Here is a 21593-nt window from a genome sequence, read left to right as displayed (position 1 = left end):
TATCCAGAAAAGGATATAGATAATTTTTACCAAGAAAAAAAAAAATGAAGACAGGAACATTAACTCTTGCCAAGGAAAGGATACAAGAAATGCTATATTTATTGCTGCCTTATATTAGAATTAATTCAGTCAGATAAACTGTGGGAGGCTCAGGAGAACTGGACTCCATTCCTGTTTCTTCATGTTACCAGCTGGGTCTCCTTGCATGACTCAGTTTCCGCATTAAAAAAAAAGCAGGCATACTGGATGAGAAGAAAACCTACAGCCTTTTCTCAGTCTAAAGCAAAAATTCTGGGGACTTCCATGGAGGTCCAGTGGTTAAGACTTCGCCTTCCAGTGCAGGGTGTGTGGGTTCGATCCCTGGTCAGGGAACTAAGATCCCACACGCCTTGTGGCCAAAAACCCAAAATATGAAAGAGAAGCAATATTGTAACAAATTCAATAAAGACTTTAAAAATGGTCCACATCAAAAAATAAATAAATAAAGCAAAGATCTTTCTATATGTTTGTGTATGGAGGCTTCCAGGGACCTGCATCTTTTCTCTGCAGGCTCTGAAGTCCCATAGCACACACGATGCTAGAGTTGGAAGAGAACCCTGAGATTGTCTAACAGAGACTTTTCAAACACTTCTGTAATGTTTATAAGACATATTTCTGTATACTTTCATGATGTTTATGAGATATATTTAATGTCTTCAGATATATCTTAGGTGGCACCCCAGATACAACACTGGTGGAAGCAAAGCTATTCTGATTGAGGAGGGGAAGCAGGCCAGAGCTTACCTGTGTAGCCCCATCTCCCAAGGCAGGCCTGATCCACCCAGAGTCCAGTCTCCTTGTTCACAGATGAGGAAACAAAGGCCCACGGTTTTACAGTGGCTGGCGGAGAAGCCAGGACTTGACCCTGTAGCCCTAAGCCTATCATCTTTGCACAACAGCACGCAGAACTCAGCAAGATCAGAGAGGAAAAGAATGGGAGCTTCACTGCAGTCTTCTCATGTCCCCTTTATATGTCCAGGCTCTGTGGATATTTCCTGCGATATTTGTTACATGCAGGCATACACACTGTGGGACCAGCGTGGGCAGGCAATCATGTGGGACAGCTGTGAGTCAGGTAGGTGAGAGTGGAATTCATTGTGTGTAACATCAAAGAAAAACTGGGAAGGCTGTGGGAAAGAACTGCTTGGAGGAAATGGTCAACAGAGCAAAGAGTGAGAAAGTGATTACTCTCGCGATGCACTCCAGTAACGGGCTCAGTAAATTCTGGGTATGAATTAAAAGACCAGAGCAGTATATTCAACTTCCTGAATTCTCAACTATTGCAAAAAGGGATTTAGGAAAGAGTATATACTTTTTCACTAAGTACATATATAGATATATAGGTGTGTAGGTGTAAATACCTGTACATACCACAACACCTATTTTTTTTTTTTTTTTTTTTTTGCGGTACGCAGGCCTCTCACTGTTGTGGCCTCTCCCGTTGCGGAGCACAGGCTCCGGACACGCAGGCTCAGCGGCCATGGCTCACGGGCCCAGCCACTCCGGGGCATGTGGGATCCTCCCGGACCGGGGCACAAACCCGCATCCCCTGCATCGGCAGGCGGACTCTCAACTACTGTGCCACCAGGGAAGCCCCACCTATTCTTTTTAATAACCTAGAATATTTTCCCCTGAATTTCTCTTAAGAGGGACAGAGGACAAATCTGACCTGACTGTCTAGATGATGCACTTAAAGTATCTCCTCTACCACCACCAATTCAGTCTGATTAAGTTAACTTGGTTAAATTTACTTGTTTGGATCAAGACAATGTATTCAGAAGACAACTGTTGAAACCCAAGAATGTGCTTGAAAGGAATAACATGCACTGTTAGGAGTAATTAGAAGAAAAGAAATACAAACTAACATAGTTCAGTCTATTTGGGAGACAAGGGAGAAAGGAACAATGAGAGGAATGCGGAGACTTCACCAACATCCGGGCTAGACGTGCTGTTTTGGAAGTTGTCTGAGATACTGTGCAGAACAAGGCATGTCGTATAAATACGTGCTGTCAGATCCTGTCCATCCTCAATACCGATCTGGATCATCTGGAAGGACCTTTTCGGAGTCATTTGGAACAAAGGTTCAAAGAGGACGTGGATACACAGTGGGAGAAGCGAGGATTATTTTCCATTGTATCATAACATTAACATTCCAGTTCAGGGAAGGAAACCTGCTTTCTTCCAATCCATGACATTCTGGTTCCAGGTGGATTTTTAACAGTACTAGTCAGTCCTGATTGTACCAAACAAAAATAAAACATCTGATAGGTATCTCCAGCCCTATGTATCCTCCCCCCTCCAAAATACACCTAGTTTTTCATGATTAGTCTTGTTTATGGATGCATCTTTTTTTCTGTGGAAGATTTAATAACTTGCAGTGTAAATGATGCAAATATTCCTTGTTTACTTCCTGAAATTTCACAGTTGAAAAAAGTAAGAACTGCGTGTTTTGAACCCACCAGTCTACAGCTGAATCGTTCCTATCACTTCTCAGAATTTGTCGTTCTACTTTCCATACATGTAGGAAAATGAATCCTATACCCTGTTAAAATCCAGCAGGAAATTTAAACCGACATGCCTCGTGGCATACTTCATGTTTCATTCTACCAGTCCTTTTAACATACCTTCATCTTTAATTTCCCTGAGAGTGTACCTAATGAGGCAAAGTTGGTAATGACCCAGACAGACTTTGGGCGCTAAATATTATTCAAACAAACCCAGTAAATGACATCCGCAATAAAAAGCAGGGAAACAGAGATTACAGGGTTTCCTTCCAACCTGACACCCTCAGGAGAACAGGGAGCGCAAGGCAAACCTGTAAGTATTTATATCCTCCCTGAGCTGTACAGAGAAAGTTCACAGGAAGCAGTTAAAGACACAGCAACTAAACCCAGCATTTAGCTGGATTTCTTTGGAATCTTGCTGCCTTCTACAATTAAAAGCCAGATGGAAACTACATCATTATTAGTCAATCTTGTTAATAGATTTTGGGTTTTAAGGTAGCTCTTCCACCACGTGTGCCTTGACAGAAATCTTACAAAGAAAACCTTCCTCTTGGAACTGTATGGCTCATGTGGTTGGTCCCAGAGGGGCAGTCACTGTTCACTGCCATGTAAGCACTTAGAGTCCCTGCTGTATTGGGCCTCGCCAGGGACCATTTGGGGTAGGGCTCTACACTATTGTTAAAATGGAGGCCAAGGGGCTTCCCTGGTGGCGCAGTGGTTGAGAGTGCGCCTGCCGATGCAGGGGACACGGGTTCGTGCCCCGGTCCGGGAAGATCCCACATGCCGCGGAGCGGCTGGGCCCGTGAGCCATGGCCGCTGAGCCTGCGCGTCTGGAGCCTGTGCTCCGCAACGGGAGAGGCCACAACAGTGAGAGGCCCGCATACCAAAAAAAAAATGGAGCCCAAGAATGCTGTGACATGCATGCAGCAGGTGCACACGCTGGACTTCGTGGGATGTAACCTGGTGCTGCTTCACACTCTAAAGAGAAGACGAGCCAGACAGGTTGTCAGATGCCACAGTGGGGCAACTTCTGCCCTAAGGTCATCTGCTAATGGGCTTCCCCAAGTGTTGTTTTAGCCACTCGATTTCTGCTACCCTGCTGCTCAGCCCCTGTGCCACCACGCAAACGAAGCTTACCCAGTATCCTCCAGTGGAAGTCAGTTTCAGTTACACTGTTTGTCCCTCATCACTTCCTGCCTTGTGTCATGACCAACTGTGTACACGTCTGTCTCTCCTACTAGTTTGTGCATTCCTGGAGGGAAGGGTCTAAGACTCATTTTTTTTTTTTGTATTCCCCATATTAAGTGCTCAATAAGAAGAAGAAAATAGCATTTATTGAGCACTTATTATATGCCAGGCACATTAGTTATATCATTTAATGCTTACAACTCTGTACTGTGATGGCAAAGAACACGGGCTTTGGAGCCAGACCACCTGTGTCCAAAGCCTCCCTCCTCTACTGTCAGCCACATGACCTTGATACAGATGGGATTCCGACATGGGTCTTCTGACTTACAGCATCAACTCTATCCTGCCTCCATAGATATCATGTCACTGAATTAGACGCATTCGCTGGTAACCAAATGCATTATTTCTCCTTATCACTAAACAATCCCAAGGCTACCCCCATTAACTTGTGACGTAACATGTGTAGGTTTTTAGACATATAATGGCTAGTGATTTAGCTCATCATACCAATAATATTCATTCTTTACATCTCTTAGTGTGTTGCCATTTTCACAGTCCCTTCACCTAAATCATCTCTGCTGATTTTCACACCATCCTTATTGTGAGCAAAGCAGTGACATTTTCCCCGTTTTACTGATGAGTACACTGAGGCTAGAGAAGCTGAATGTCCAGACTGTTGTCTCACCTCCAGAGAGTGGCAGAGCTTCAACTCGAGCTAAGATCTTCTAAATCCATCCACAGGACCTGCCTCTACTTTGCCTAGTCCCTCAGCATCACTCACCTGTGTAAACACATACTCACTTGAAGGCAAGTGAACCAGATGCTATGCTAGAGCCTTCAGTGGTTCACGTTGTCTGGTAACCATAGCAATTGTCTCTCTCCTCATGGCAAATGTTATCACCCATCACACACTGACTTTCAAGATTTGAGTTACAAGAGATGAGGCATTTTCCGCAGAGGGCCATTAAGTTTGGCATTCCCTTCCCCTGGTCATAGCCCTGGAGTATAGGTCTTCTGGGTCTTTGCCAACCACAAGAAGTTGAGTTAGCCAGCTCTGATTGGTAAGAAATCTTAATGGGCAGGAGGAAAGTGCTAAACTGACTTTTAGTTGTGAGCAATTTGTAATTTTATGTTTTTTGCTATTTGTATCCCCTAGGATAACTAACCAACCATACATAGTTCTCATTCTTTAATAAAAATAAAATTTTAGTCAGCAGTTCACATGAATTTGTTTCTGTGTTCTTACATCATGTCTCAAATGATGTGATGGAGAAACCTGCAGGGAAGTTTTTGTTTCTTTTGCATAAACTATTTTGCAGTAATTGACCAGCCATAGAGAAAAGATTATCTCCTGTGCACTCTCAACGAGTTCTCTGCTCACCAGAGACCAATAAGGTGTGTCCCTAGAACTATTATCCCTTTGTTGAAGAAGCTGCTATGTGAACAAAAACCAGCCTTCATTAATTTCCCTTTTTGTATTTAAAAAACCTTTTTGGTATTTTCCCTTTGGGAAGGTATAATTTGTCAATAGTGCATATTATTTTGCTTCTAAAGAGGAAAGATGTAGGGCAGTAGATCCTTATTAATATCTTTTATTTATCTTCATGCCAGATCTTAATGTTTCTGCTCAATGAAATAAAATTCTCCACATTTTTGATTACATTACAGTATATATGTCTTAACTCTCATTTCATAGAAGTATAAAATTTTAGAAATGTAAAACTCTTAAGACAATTTTAATTCCATACCCGTCCCACCAACACAAACACACCTTTGACTGATGGGGGAACCGGTGCACTGGTTGGCTGGAGCCCACATAGCAGTCAGTCAATGACAGAATCAGGATTTATGTTCTCAGTCTGGTGCTCTTTTCATCGTACTCTGCAGTGCGTGTATCTGTTTGAGCTCCCCAACTACTTTGTAAGCTTCTGAAAGCAGGGATGATCCTTACATGTCCCAATTGGAACTGCTTGGTGAATACTCGTTAGCTGATGTATCATACTTCATTTCAATGTTACAAGGGCCCCAAATGTTACACCTTTCCATTTTCTGTTCTTTGTCATTCAACCTCTTCTGTAGATAGAAAAAGTTGGGGAATGGTCAAGTGCTATATGATAGAAAGGAATTTGATGAAGCTTGACCATCGTTGCCTTGAAACATCTCTCTCTTTTTTTTTATTGAGGTATCATTGACATACAACATTATGTTAGTTGCAGGTATACAGCATAGTGATTTGATATCTGTATAAATTGCAAAATGATCACCAAAATAAGTCCATCCCCATACATAGTTACAACATTTTTTCTTGTGATGAGGACTTATAAACATCTATATTGGAGTTGAAAATTATATTAAGGAAGAGTCACAGGGATTTAAAGTTTTTTACTAATGGTTTAAGTCATCTCACACGTAGTAACCAGACTCCTATTACACATTGTTCTTTTATCTTAAAAAATGTGCGTATTTTTTCCAGCAATGTAAAAGGACCTTAGAGTTCATCTTCAAAATGAGATTTTGTCATTGTGTCAGTTTATACATTTCAGGTTTTTGTGCCACGGGAGAAGTTGGTCCAAGAGTTGTTTGCCCCGTTATTTGTTTGTATGCACAGTACTATCCTAAATACTCACTATAACGTGTATTCTAGTTTGTTTCAGTGTTGGAAGGGGTGTTGTCTAAGCTGTCAAGATATGATGAAGGTACTTTCTTTTCATCCATTCTGTCATTCACTGTGAGTATTTTGAATGAGTTCTCCTCTGCTGTCTTTTGACTGCTGTCACAGTACTTATCAAACAGTTAAGAAAATAATTCTCATAATTATCTCTTTTCCACTTAAGGTGAAAGCAGCCGCAAAATATGTTGATGTTCCAGTAAGTATTTTTTTATCTGCTTTTTAAAATTATAAATAAGTCTTTAAAAAAATAATTATGGTTCACCACGGGTGTATTTCAGATCTTTAATCTAACATCATTGCCTCAGGGAGCAGTTTATTTTTCTTAAGCGAGCACTAACCCTCATAGCAGGGCCTGGCAAGGTTATTTCAGTGTACCTTTTCCGTTGTAACTTGGGGAGGTCAATTCATCATGAGAACATATCAGCTCAGTGGCAGCTCTAGGGTGGGGGAGAAAATGACTCACATTACTTATAGGAAAAGGTTCACTCTCCTTCCCTTTCCATGAAAGCTCTAACAGGTTTCTTATAGGAGTTAAAGTAACAATCAAGACCTGTTGAATCAAAGAACTAGTTTTCTGAATACAGAAGTGTTATAAATAAATCAATATTCACTTAGTTCAACATTTGGTTTTTCACAGAATTCTTGGGAAATAATGAGTGACCTGTAAATTTGTTCAACAATTAAGATACCATGAGAGGAAAGTATGAAACTTACTTAGCTACAATGAAAAAAAATTCATGTGATAAATATAATCAACAAGTTGATAGTCATTAACAAATTAGCTTTTGCCTTAAATTCTGTTATCACGTATATATGATCAAGGCCTAAATGTTCTGTTTAATCATGTGTTTTGGCACGTGTATCAATTTTCAAAGAATTAGAGCACAATGGGAAGAAACTTAAAATTTAAAACTAAGTGGAATATAAGTCATCTCATCTTTGATTAAGGCTGTACTTGAATAGCATCACCATCTCTAGATCATCATTATGAATGTTAGTGGTTTGAGAGCTGGCAAGCGTTGTGTATCAGTTGTAGGTGGCTCTTATTTTTGAAATGCATAACTGCATTTTATACTATGGGCTAGACAGTCTCCAGGTTTATTGCTGCTATAGTTATTATAAATGAACATTTTAAATGAAAAGGCCGTGGACTTTCCTGCCTTTGCCTGGTGTTTCTTCAGAGTAGTTTTTTGTTTGTTTGTTTTTAGTTTTACAGATGATTCCAAAAGAAGTCTTGGCATACTCCTTGTCTTGTACCTAGAATCAGAAAGTCAGTACTGGGCAATAAGCAGAAATAATCACATTTGTATGGTCCTGCAAAGGAACAGCATGAAAGAGAGAAAGGGAGAATTAAGGGGGAATGGTTTATACTCGCTGTATGAAAAAAAAAGACAAGTAATCGTGGGAACACATGAATTTTATTGGAATTCCTAGCAAATACTTTATAATATAGATTTTTGTTTTTAATTTTGAATTACAAATTTTGAATCACAAATTTTTGTTTTTAATTTTGAATAGGACACCATAATTATTTCTGTTCTTAGAGCTTTTGAAATTCTTTATTTGACTGTGTACTAGATCTGTTAGAGCCCATAGAGCTTCAGCATTGAAACACACAGAAAGTGGTTCATTCACTCTCCTCCTCAATGCAGAAGCCCCCTCTCCTGATAGCCCTCACAAAGATTCAGTCAAGCTCTTTTAATTTTTTCAGTGATTGCAGGCTCACCATAAGACAGCCTCCTCTTATGTATAATGAGTTGAAATTCTGTACCTCTGTGAATTCTGTCATGGTTCTAATCCCTTTTCTGCATGATAGCCCTTCAAATATTTGTTGATAATTATCATACATCCTCTTCCCAAGAGATATATGGTGGCTATTCAAAGGGATATATTGTCTGAGGAATTCTTATTTTCTGTATTAAACATCCTTAACTTCTTCACTGAATTCACTAATTAAATACTTACTTAACACGTACTAAGTGCTAGATTCTGGGCATGTATAATGAAAATATATATATGTCCTGCCCACAAGCTGTTCAGTGTCTAGGAATAAAAGAGATAGGGAAATAGACATATCATGAAAACAGCTGTAACAATTGTACCCAGACTCTTTATCATACCAATCGCTCTCTAGATGAATTCCAGCTTACCAATTTCACTATTAAATCAAGTTGCCACCCAGAGCAAAGCATACTAAACCATAGATATGGTCTGGCCATGGCAGATTGCTATAGGAAGAGTTTCTCCCTTAGATCCAGACATTACACCTCTATTACTGATGTCTGTAAGCATTAACTTCAAAAGCTATGAGGTGCTGTTGGCTGTTACTGTTTTTGTTTGTTTGTTTGTTTGTTTATGCTAAAACTCCAGCAAGATACCTTTCTGAAACAGTCTTTTAAGGAGAACCTTATGAGAAAAAAAACAACAACACTGGCTCACCTTTCACAGAAATTAACTCAAAACTGATCAAAAACCTACCTGTAAAATGCACACTACAATATAAAACTCTTCTAGAAGAAAACATAGAGAAAATATTTATGGCCTTAAGTTTGGTGATAAGGTTTTAGATACAACACCAAAAGCATCCATGAAAGAAAAACATTGTAAGTTAGACTTAATAATTGACTGCTCTTCACTGCTAAGGGAATGAAAAGACAAGCCACAGACATATATTTGATCAAGGACTTGTATCTAAAATGTACAAAGAACTCTTAATACTCAACAATAAGGAAACAAACAGCCCAATTAAAAGATGGTCAAAAGATAAGAACAGATATTGCAGTGAAGACATATAGGTATCAAATAGGCAAATGAAAAGATGCTCAACATCATTTGTCATTAGAGAAATGAAAATTAAAACAATAAGATACTATTACCTATTAGCATGGCTAAAATTTAAAAACTGACAGTAGCAAAATGTTGACAAGGATGCAGAGCAGTAGGGACTCTCATTCATTGCTGGTGGAAATACAAAATGGTACAGCCATTTTGGAAGACCATTTCGCAGTTTCTTACAAAGCTGAATATAGTCTTTAGCAAACCACCGATTGCACTCCTAGGTATTTATCCAACTGATTTGAAAACGTATGTCCACAACCAAAACCTGCACACAAGTGTTCATAGCAATTTTATTCATATTCAAGAATTGGAAGCAACCAAAATGTCTTTCAGTCAGTGAATGGATAAACAAGCAGTGGTATATCCATACAATTGGAGTACTAGTCAGCAAAAAAAAAAAAAGAAGAAGAAGAAAAATTAGCTATCAGGCGACACGAAGACATAGATGAATCTTAAAGGCATATTGCTAAGTGAAAGAAGCCAGTCTGAGAAGGCTACGTACTGTATGATACCATTTATATCACATTCTAAAAGGGAAAACTACATCTAAAAAACTATAAATAAACTGTATAAAGATTACAAACAGGTTAATGGTTACCATAAGTTCAAGGTCAGGGAGACTTGAATAGGTGAAGCCAAGGGAACTTTTTGGAGCAGTGAGACTATTCCAGGTAATACTGTAATGATAGATATAAAACACTATGCTTCTGTCAAGTCCTAACTTTATAGCACAAAAATTGAACCTGAATATATGAAAAAAAATTTTAAATCAATTAGGATATCATGGGATCCTAGGATGGAGACTGTGATAAAATAATCTAAACCCTACTGCAAATGTATGGAATAACCTCACTAAAAAAAGTTGAAGGAAAAAAGTGCTGATCCGAGTCACTTTTGAAATGGGTGGCATATGTAAAAATAAAGGAAAAAGGAACTGTACGTAAACATTGTACTCTTGTTGAGAAAGTGTTTCCTCCCAGGTTAACAATTCAGAAACCACTCTACGTGTATAATGGAATTGAACAATTAAGTAAAGGGTGGTGGCTGGTGGGAGCCAAGTTTCCCATGGAGTGAGATGTTGAAGACAAACAAGAGGAAGAGGCTAGAATTATCGCTGTGGTAATGGATTGGAGTTGGAGCCATCAATGTGAACTTGTCTTTAGCTTAATATAGATAGAGCTGGTTGCATATAGAAATATTTTTAGATATACGTATATGCACGGGTTAGTATATACACATATATTTCCTCGGTTTGTTAGCTGAGAGAGCCTAGAAGCATTGATATCCCAGTAGCTACAAGCACACCCAGTGCCCAGATCGTGGTCTCTAATCTCCAATAAAATGAACCAGGATTCCTTGAAGAAATGGCTGACACTAGGACTGGGGCAGGAAACGCAAGATGAGCCTGGAGCATCTTATATATGTGTCAGAGAAAGTAAGGAAGTGTCTAGAAAGAAAAACCCACAATGATAGGAGATATGTTAAAGGGACCCAGGAGACCCCTGAGAGAGCTCCCAATGGCCTGAGCTAGAGTAAGTTCAGCAACCAGATAAATTAGGTAGTGTTAGCTTATAACACAAAGTATAAAATATATATCTGTTAGTCCATACTGACGTAAGTAAATGATTGACTGAATAAATAAATGGGGAGGGGGTCTTCGCTGGTGGCACAGTGGTTGAGAATCTGCCTGCCAATGCAGGGGACATGGGTTTGAGCCCGGGTCTGGGAAGATCCCATGAGCCACAACTGCTGAGCCTGCGCGTCTGGATCCTGTGCTCCGCCACAAGAGAGGCCGCGACAGTGAGAGGCCTGTGCACCGCGATGAAGAGTGGTCCCCGCTCGCTGCAACTAGAGAAAGCCCTCGCACAGAAACGAAGACCCAACACAGCCAAAAATTAAATAAATAAATAAATAAATGGGGGAAGGACTTCCCTGGTGGTACAGTGGTGAAGACTCGGTGCTTCCAATGCAGGCGGCGCAGTTTCGATCCCTAGTCAGGGAACTAAGATCCTACGTGCGGCGCTGCCAGAAAAAGAAGAAATGGAAAAGAGAAATCTCCCAAGCAGAAGAATTCCAAATAAATAATGTGGATACTTTGCTTCCAAGGAGACAGTACACCTCCGTACTCCTTAAGGCTGTACATAGCAACCCCCTTCCAAAGAGCACAGTATGAAAAGGAGGGTGAGGAGAATGGATTTATCAGGGAGAAACCTGACAGTATCACCTCAGCCAGTTTACTGAGGTCAACATCAACAGTGATAAATTATATAGATAATATTTATTCTTGATAAATATTCTGTGGTCTCCTTCCAGAAGCCTATAACTCCAGTCTAATCAGAGGAAAAACAACAGACACGTCCCAATAAAGGGACAGTCTACAGAATATCTGACCAGTACTCAAATTCTCAAGATCATCAAAAAGAAGGAAAGTCTTATAAATTGACAGGAAGAGGTTAAGGAGACATAATGACTAATTAAATGTAATGAGGTCTTCTGGACAGGATCGTGGAACATAAGAAGGACGTTAGGTAAAAACTAAAGAAATACGAATAAAGTATAGACTTTAGTTCATAATGTATCATTATTTGTTCATTAATTGTAACAAATATATTAATGTAAGATATTAATAATAGGGGAAACTTAGTGGGGAGTAAATGGGAATTCTCCATACAATCTTCACAATTTTTCTATAAATCTGAAATTATTCTAAAATTTAAAAAAATTAAAGGGCAATGGACTAGGACGTAATACCTGAGGTTTAATTCCTCTTATGCTGCTCTATGCCCTTGGATTAACTGTATGACCCTGGGCATTACTTCACTTCAGTGGCCTCAGTTTAGTTATCTATAAAATGGATGAATAAGTTATATAAACTGCATTAGTCCCTCTAACTGTGATATTCTATCATTCTGTGAATTCTAGATCTCTGTCCTATTCCATCCAAGAAACAACAGAGCCCATAAATGTCACTTAGAAGATGATAGTAAGGTAAAGAGCTAGAAAAAAAATTCTTCAGAGAAATGAGCAACATCTTCTAGCAAATAATCTCATTTTTGAAATTTTGAAAAAGCAAAAAATAAAAAATACATTTTATGAAATGAAGCGTTAGAAATATAAAATTATCTATGATATCAAGTGGCATTCCTAACACAGAAGAGAAGGAGGAATTCATGATCCTGGTACATACTTGATTGTCACGCATTCCATATAATTATAGCACAGCTGAAGATGTATAAGAATCAATAACAAATGGGAGAAAATATTTGCAAATGAAGCAACCGACAGAGGATTAACCTCCAAAATATACAGGCAGCTCATGCAGCTCAATATCAAAAAAACAAACAACCCAATCCAAAAATGGGCAGAAGACCTAAATAGACATTTCTCCAAAGAAGATATACAGATTGCCAACAAACACATGAAAGAATGCTCAACATCATTAATCGTTAGAGAAATGCAAATCAAAACTACAATGAGGTATCACCTCACACCAGTCAGAATGGCCATCATCAAAAAATCTACAAAGAATAAATGCTGGAGAGAGTGTGGAGAAAAGGGAACCCTCTTACACTGTTGAGGGGAATGTAAATTGATACAGCCACTGTGGAGAACAGTATGGAGGTTCCTTAAAAAACTAAAAATGGAACTACCATACGACCCAGCAATCCCACTACTGGGAATATACCCTGAGAAAACCATAATTCAAAAAGAGTCATGTACCAAAATGTTTACTGCAGCTCTATTTACAATAGCCCGGAGATGGAAACAACCTAAGTGTCCATCATCGGATGAATGGATAAAGAAGATGTGGCACATATATACAATGGAATATTACTCAGCCATAAAAGGAAACGAAATTGAGTTATTTGTAGTGAGGTGGATGGACCTAGAGACTGTCATACAGAGTGAAGTAAGTCAGAAAGAGAAAAGCAAATACCGTATGCTAACACATATATATGGAATCTAAAAAGCAAAAAAAATGGTTCTGAAGAACCTAGGGTCAGGACAGGAATAAAGACACAGACGTAGAGAATGGACTTGAGGACATGGGGAGGGGGAAGGATAAGCTGGGACAAAGTGAGAGAGTGGCATGGACATATATATACTACCAAATGTAAAATAGATAGCTAGTGGGAAGCAGCCTCATAGCACAGGGAGATCAGCTGGTGGTTTGTGACCACCGAGAGGGGTGGGATAGGGAGGGTGGGAGGGAGACGCAAGAGGGGGGAGATATGGGGATATATGTATATGTATAGCTGATTCACTTTGTTATACAGCAGAAACTAACACAACATTATAAAGCAATTATGCTCCAATAAAGATGTTAAAAAAGAGTCAATAACAGAAAATGATTCAAGTCAAGTCATTTAAATATAACATGTTATGAACATAGTCTTATGTGTTTTGTAATCTGTACTTTCATGACACTTCTTTATGAAAGAAAAAATATCATACATAAGAGAAAAATCATCAGTTTGTTCCTGAACAGAAGTGAATTTCATTATCTCCTGCTTCTTAGCAAAGAAGCTAGTAGCCGACCCCTCCCCACCCCCGTGATATCTTTCTAATCAGGGTGATAAACTGTGACCTTCGGATGGTTTGGTAGATTTTTTTCTTGGTTAAACAACCCTATTCTGGAGACCAGTTCCTGTTGTAGTTGCACAGTTCAAGGCTCCATCATAGAACCTTGGTATGTTCATGGTGGCAAAGCCCTTAGACATATAAGAAAAGCAAGACCTCGAGGGGGTGAATCTGTTCCCCCTGCTCAACAGTAACTTAGATGGAGGGAACTCAGACCTGAGAGAGGGGAAGGGAGAATGGCTATAGTAGATGTAGGACCAGCATGAAAACAGTCACTTTAGCTTTACAGACGTGAACACTAGGCCCAACCCAAAACTTCAGTAGATTTAAAGTAGAATATTAAAACTAACCACCCCCCAAAAAATATTGCCTCCCTATAAGGTAGGGAGGATATCGATGATATCAATGTATGTTAAAAAGTTGTATGAAAAATTAAGTGAGACCATAATGTAAAGTAGCTGCTTAAAAAAACAAACACGAGGTAGCACAACAGAGAAGTTACAAACTCAAACTCAGGAGCCAGACTGCTTGAGTTTGGACCCTTGCTCCATCATTTTTGCTCAGTATCTGTATGACCTTGGGCATCAGTTTCCTTTTTTTTTTTTTACAGCTTTATTGAGGTATAATTGATATATTTAAAACTGCACATATATAATGTCCATAATTAGATGAGTTTGGACTTAAGCATATACCCGTGTGGACATCAATTACTTTATCAAATGGAAATAGAATTATACCACTTCTAGGCTTTTTGTAAATATGTTAAGCACTTTTCAGGATTCCTGGAATGAAATTAGTGATCAATAAATGTTAGTTGTCATCATACATTATTACTGATTATAATAAATCTAGTGTCCAGATTCTAAAAAATAATCATTCTGCTCTATACTATCTTGTTCACATCTGTCTGTGTTATCGTGGGAAAATCCATCTGTAGTCTTTTAAAAACGACATATAATTTTTACTTTACCTCCTTTTGAAGAGAGCAGCCAGCATAGTTAAGGGGATCTGGAAATAATGGCTTATAAAGGAAAAAAGGGAAATTGGAATATTATCCTTGAGAGAGGAAAACGCTAAGAGACAAGAGAGTCATGTTTAATACATGGAGTTCCCAGTTAAAGAAGCCTCAGTCTGTATCAATCAAGAGGATAGAACTAGGATCAGTGACTAAAACCTAGTGGGAGGGCTTCCCTGGTGGCGCAGTGGTTGAGAGTCCGCCTGCCGATGCAGGGGACACGGGTTCGTGCCCCGGTCCGGGAAGATCCCACATGCCGCGGAGCGGCTGGGCCCATGAGCCATGGCCGCTGAGCCTGCGCGTCCGGAGCCTGTGCTCCGCAATGGGAGAGGACACAACAGTGAGAGGCCCGTGTACCGCAGGAAAAAAAAAAAAAAATTTGTCTCCTTGTTAAATAGACACCATGACAGTGTTTGCATAGTGTATTGTTAACCTCCTGTGGAAGGTTAAACGGGCTTCTTCTGTATCTAAATCTGTAGCTGTGAAAAATGTCTGCAGCATTGCACCCACCCACCCATGAATGGGGAAAGTGAAGACTTGCACCTGTGGGATTAGGTGTAGCAGCAGGAAGTAAGAGCATTTGCAGTGTGTAATTAACAAGGAATTTTTTGCTTTTCTTTTTTTTTAAACGGCATTTTCATCTCACTGGGTTAACCAGTGATTAGCGCTCGAAAAAAATGTGCTGGAGTCTGCATCCTTACTTAAACTCATTCCCTCGCTGGTGTATTCTATTATGCAGCCAAAGTCAGAGGAGCTCACCTTACCATACTCCATTCCCGTCCATATTTGATTTCTTTATGCTCGTGGGGGAATGTTTTTACATATTTGTATCCTTTTACTATAACTTCGTTAGCCAAATTCTGTTCTTTTCTGAATCGAATTAGAAGCAATCCAGGAAGGCTTATTTTGATTTAGAGATGACTACCCTAAGAAACAAGATGGAGAAGTTAGTGCTTAATGAACTGAGGATCTCAAAGTTTTTTGTGTTTTTTTTTTAACATCTTTATTGGAGTATAACTGCTTTACAGTGGTGTGTTAGTTTCTGCTTTATAACAAAGTGAATCAGCTATACATATACATATATCCCCATATCCCCTCCCTCTCGTGTCTACCTCCCACCCTCCCTATCCCACCCATCTAGGTGGTCACAAAGCACCGAGCTGAGCTCCCCATGCTATGTGGCTGCTTCCCACTAGCTATCTGTTTTCCATTTGGTAGTGTATATATGTCCATGCCACTCTCTCACTTCGTCCCAGCCTACCCTTCCCCCGACCCCGTGTCCTCAATCCCATTCTCTACGCTGCGTGATCTCAAAGTTTTAAATGGGAGAATGAAAAACAACATTTACTCTCTCTTAGTGGTATTTAATACATAATGTGCTCGCTATGTGGTTTTTAATTGTTATTTTCTCGTTCATTAAGAAAACTGTAATTACAAATATAGCGAAGATTTCTAAATGTAGCTCTCCAGAACAAAATATCCTTGATAAAAATTCATCCAGATCTACAGTTGTTGAAGTTTAACAGGCTGCTCCTTTGATAAGGTTGGAGACACCCACTTGCACCAGAATGTGTAGCAATATTCTACCTGGTGATGCAGTCACATGCATGCTTTTCATTTACACACCAGCAAACAAAAACTTAACTGAGTGTGTTCAGTTTTTTGCTTTTTTAACTAAACTTTATTTCCTAATAAGATAACATGTAATAATGGAGTGAGACGCAGTGACTTCCAAAATATGTAGATCTTACTGCCATAAAACAGAGTCTTTGCACAAAGGAGCACTGAACCAGCGATAATGTCTTCTATCCAAACACATTTGTACTGTAAGTAGAAACTGTTTAAAAGGAAAATTACATCTTTTTCAGCAGTTTATCAGAGATAATTACCCTTCATACACCAAAGGAAGGACAAAGTGTTTTAAAGAACTATAATTCTAATTGGTAAATGTCACCAGCTGTTGCAGTTATCCTTACTTGTGTATATTCTTTTAATGATTATAGTCTCATGCCACAAGCTACATGAAAATATATTCACTAGGTGTGAAATTCCCGTATGTCACAGTTGCAAGAATACGTAAACAGCTCAAAGATAAAGGAAGAAATAATGCTAATGAGGAATGTAAGAATTGTAGGTTTTGTTTTCTAGGCAAGTGGATCTTAATTTGCCAAAGGGGAGAAAATGTAATTTCAAAAAGAAAAAAACAGCACTTAATTTGTTGAAATAAACTTTTAAATGAGCTTTACTTCACACCCTCAACCATGGTTGTGATTTTCTTAGAGAGCTGTAGAACTGTCTCAGCTTACAGATTTCAGTATTATATCCCTCGGGTCTGCGGAAGGGAATAGCACTGAGTTTTCTCTTAGGCTTAAACTGTAAAAGTATTTGTTAGTTTTAGATGACAAAAGATAAATTCTTCCTGGACAGTGTTTCATGATGTCTAATGTTATCTTAAAAGTGATCAAGGAAATGGGAAAAAAATTACCTTTGGGTCTGTGGCAAGCGTTTAAAGCCATCATTCTCCATTTCTCCTGGCTGTAACTCAGTTTCCAGTGAGTCTGATGGGTCAAGTGATTGACTAGTTTAAACTTCTAAGCGTACTCTTCTTTTGAAAGGCAGAAATAAAAATGGGGTAGCGGTGGGGAAAAATGGTGGAGGAGGCACGCCTCTCATGTGTTGATTCTTAACTCTCAGTTCCTCTGGGCTGTGCCCAGCTGCCTTGGTATTATATATATCACAGCATTTTGTTTCTAAGCACCTGACTGAAACTCAGATGTGGAGCTGACTTGTTATCATGTATAGAAAGTCGTTCTCCTGTCATTTTCATTCTGCGGCAGTATCCTTTCTGAATGTTCACAGTTTCAGTGTCTTGACAAATTTGAGAGGCACCGAGAGAAATCCTTATCTTATGGGCTAGCTATCTTCAACCGTTAATAGTAGTTAGTAATCTTGTACAAATTACCCTGCCTTTTTACTGGAAAAACTTACGTATAACACCCCTCGCCCCCAAAGAAGAAAATAACCTAGGCTTCTCTTGAGTAGCCTTGTAATTATTTAAACTTTCAGACATTGCTTATGAGAATTATGTAGAAAAATAGTGAAGGCATGAATTTGGTAAGTTGTCTCCATTAAGTTTGGAATATATTTCCTACATTGTGTACGGATGCTCTGGAAGGAAAGATCAGTGAAGACATTTATATAAATAGTTGTTTCAGATTATAGCTAGTCACGAATTTTGTTATAACAAGGTTATGGGTTTTGTTTTATAAATTTATTTATTTTTTTGGCTGTGTTGGGTCTTCAAATCTGTGCGAGGGCTTTCTCTAGTTGCGGCGAGCGGGGGCCACTCTTCATCACGGTGCACGGGCCTCTCACTGTCGTGGCCTCTCTTGTTGCGGAGCACAGGCTCCAGACGCACAGACTCAGTAGCTGTGGCTCACGGGCCCAGTTGCTCCACGGCATGTGGGATCTTCCCAGATCAGGGCTCGAACCGGTGTCCCCTGCATTGGCAGGCAGATTCTCAACCACTGCGCCACCAGGGAAGCCCCCTCAAGGTTATGTTTAAAAGGATCCTTCCGTCCATGTGGTATAAATTTCCCTTTAGGCTAAATATAAGAGGTAAATATATAAGAACTTTCTGTGATTTTCATTGCCCAGAAATAACTTTGTTACCAAAAAATCAAATTAATTTTTATTAATGAGATATGCGCAATGTCTATACTGTGCACTGGTTAAGAGATGGGCAGTTTTATCATTGTATCAATACATAAAATACAATCCCCTCCCGGAAAAAGAAGTGATAAGAACTTTGTCCTTCATTTAAGGAAAAGGCACTACTACTGTCCTAGCATCACTCAGATGTATATCTTGTCTTTCCTGCAGTAGTAATAGTTAAATAATTCATATCCTCTTTCACCTAGTTTCCTTACATTATTTACTTTTACAAAGAGTCCATTGATGGAGTCTGTAAGTGCATCCTATAGATAAGAAATTATGCACGACTGACATTGACTTATTCGGGCATCAGTTCTACCATTTCATCATTATTATTGTCCTATTCTAATGAAATGACTTACTCAGTACAGACTATGAATCAACCCCAGGTATAGAGTATACAGATCATCTAGTCCAGCTGTGCAAAACTGAAAGAAGAACTAGAGATAAATTTAGAAGGAAAACTCTTTAGGAGCCATTCAGGTTTTTGTCCCTCCCTGGTGCTGATTCTGTAGACTCTGTAGGGAGGAAGAATTCTATTAACTGCCTTATCTTGTCTAATATTAGAAGACACCAAATGTTGAGTAACTTTGGAAACTTATCTAATCCACACCTTTGGCTCTTCATGGGAGACTAGTTCATCAGTATTCTTATTGCATTTCTAAAATAATACAAATCCTTGAGGTAGTATTGATAAATATGGATGAGTAGAAGCAATGGATAACCCACAAAATTTTGATTTGCATTTCACTTTGTAATGCATTAAATATTTTTTGTTCAATATCTTCCTAATAAGAAAATTTATTTTGTATCCCTTGAACACCCATAGTAGTTGAGGAAGGCAAACCAAGGAAAGCTAACAGTTTTTAAAATATATATGGATAAACCAGCCAGAAATGATGAAAAGGAAATTGAACTTACAATTAGGAAATGATTATTGCATGTGGGAATTTTTTTGAAAAATGTATTCATTTATACTGCTTGGCATATTGACCTAGCAAGTTAGCCATTAAAAAAAAAAAAAAAGAGTATCTACTAGCTTACAACCACATATTTCTAATCATCTTAATAATGATAAGTAACTATGACCTCAAGTTATAGACCTCAATAATAAACGTTCATTTACTTTAATTATGGAATTTGAAGGTGTCCATTGTTGATTTGATCTTAAGCATATTTTTCTACTGTAACTTTTGAAAGGATATAAGGAATGATTTTCTAGGATGGTGATTAAATAACATTTTCACAATCAAGACGTGATATTATTTTCTTCCCTGTGCTTTTCCCTCACAACAGAAACCAGGAATGGACCTGGCAGACACCTATATTATGTTTGTTCGGCAAAACCAGGATATTCTTCGAGAAAAGGTCAATGAGGAAATGTATATAGAAAAGTTGTTTGATGTAAGTACCCTTGCAAATCATGCTGGCTTTGCAGATGTACTGTGAAGGAAACAGTTACACTTTGATGGTATGTCTGCAAAGCAAACTCTCTTTTTTTATTTCTTTTTCTTCTAGGCAGCTAATATAGTTGCCCATTTTATTTCTTTGACTGCTGACAGAAGCCTTAACTGGCTTTTTTCTGTACTTGAAAACTGTCACTATTAGAGTGAGAGTCTCAAAATCCTTCTAAGGTTAATTTTAGCAAGCAAGGTGATATCCAGTTTACCATTGTATATAGTTTACATCACTTGCCTTTGCAGCAATCCATAAACAGAATCAGACTGTAATGGATTTGGCCCCTACTATAAAAGTTTTTCTTAAGTCAGTATAATATTCTTCATTTAAACAAAGAAATAAGCTGCAGTAAAGGCAGATATCTGCCACTGTACTGTTAGTGTGCATTTTCATCTCGCTTTCCAGTACTGACGTTTGCTAACAGAATACTGCTGTAGTCTCGTGAAGATCTTCACTGAGGCATGGCAGCTCCTAGAATGGGGAGGTTGTGGTTTTAGATGGCCTGATCAGCAAGTTTCATTCACCGAGTACCTGTAAAAGAGACTAAGAGAGCAGTCCATTTCAACAACAATGTTGTCACTCATTTGTAATTATTCAGCAGTCAGTTCAAAGGAAATGGTACTTTGCTTGTGACATAACTTGGCATAATTCATTACAGTGCTGATTCTGAAATGGAGTATTTGCTTTGAACTGTATTTATTTATGTACATCTTCTCTGCATTTTAGAAATGCTTTTCTGGCAGTTTCATTTAATTATGCAAGTTACTGCAAATGTTTTCATAACAGCAGTTCACGGGCTTCATGGTGACACTTCAGCTGTGGCAGTTACAGAAGGTCCTGCTACGTCATCATCTCCACCATGGTCTGTCATGTCAGTGTTTGCTGTTTGTCAGATTGGGTGGTCAAAATGAGCCTTATCTTTCATATTTTATGTTTCTAGCCTCTACCCAGGCTGTTTTACAATAAAAGTATCATCTGTTTTAATAAGCTAAGTGTTAATATGTGTGAAAAGAATGATTTCCTAAAAGCTTTGATGCCCTGCAGGGGTAGAAAAATTATCATCCATCCAGCTGGCTCCTTTACAAAATACTGAAACCATATTAGCAACTTCTGCTTCCACTTGGTATTGCTCTGAATTTACAAGCATATGTTTCACTTCCAAGTTCTCTTTTACTTTTTTTGCTTATGTGGTAATTTTCAAAAATGTTGAACAGAAAAGTTGAGTTGATGTTATTCCCATTATGTTTCTTCTTGGTATAGCTAAAGCACATCTTCTATGGTGAAAAAATGGTAGAGTCATTCTGGAAATAGGCCACTGTGTGCGTGTGTGTGTGTGTGTGTGTGTGTGTTTCTTAACATCTTCAATTTTTTGTCTTGGCGACCTATTTACTACAAAGCTTGCCATCAGATTGTAACAGAGGTAGAATTTCTTTTCTTTTTTTATAAATTTATTTATTTATTTATTTTTGTCTGCGTTGGGTCTTCGTTGCTGTGCGCGGGCTTTCTCTAGTTGCGGTGAGCGGGGGCTACTCTTCATTGCGGTGCGCGGGCTTCTCATTGTGGTGTCTTCTCTTGTTGTGGAGCA

The 21593-nt window shown here is 38.8% G+C and overlaps 1 protein-coding gene across 7 annotated transcripts in view; it reads left to right on the top strand.

The window, feature by feature from the left end:
• Positions 1-21593, top strand: part of CADPS2 (calcium dependent secretion activator 2) — a 487000-nt gene that overhangs the window by 441452 nt on the left and 23955 nt on the right. For 6 of the 7 annotated variants that reach the window (XM_060020810.1, XM_060020806.1, XM_060020805.1 and 3 more), the window contains 3 exons: positions 6376-6459; positions 6566-6598; positions 19847-19954. In XM_060020810.1, the coding sequence (XP_059876793.1) occupies positions 6376-6459; positions 6566-6598; positions 19847-19954 (225 nt within the window). Of the gene's footprint in view, positions 1-6375; positions 6460-6565; positions 6599-19846; positions 19955-20794; positions 21109-21593 lie in introns of those variants that run through there. The other variant, XM_060020807.1, reaches the window with a different exon arrangement.

The sequence above is a fragment of the Delphinus delphis genome, chromosome 9 (genome assembly GCF_949987515.2).
Source record: "Delphinus delphis chromosome 9, mDelDel1.2, whole genome shotgun sequence".
Lineage (NCBI taxonomy): Eukaryota > Metazoa > Chordata > Mammalia > Artiodactyla > Delphinidae > Delphinus > Delphinus delphis.
Note: the sequence above shows the minus strand (reverse complement) of the source record. Positions and strands in the feature narration are given on the sequence as shown.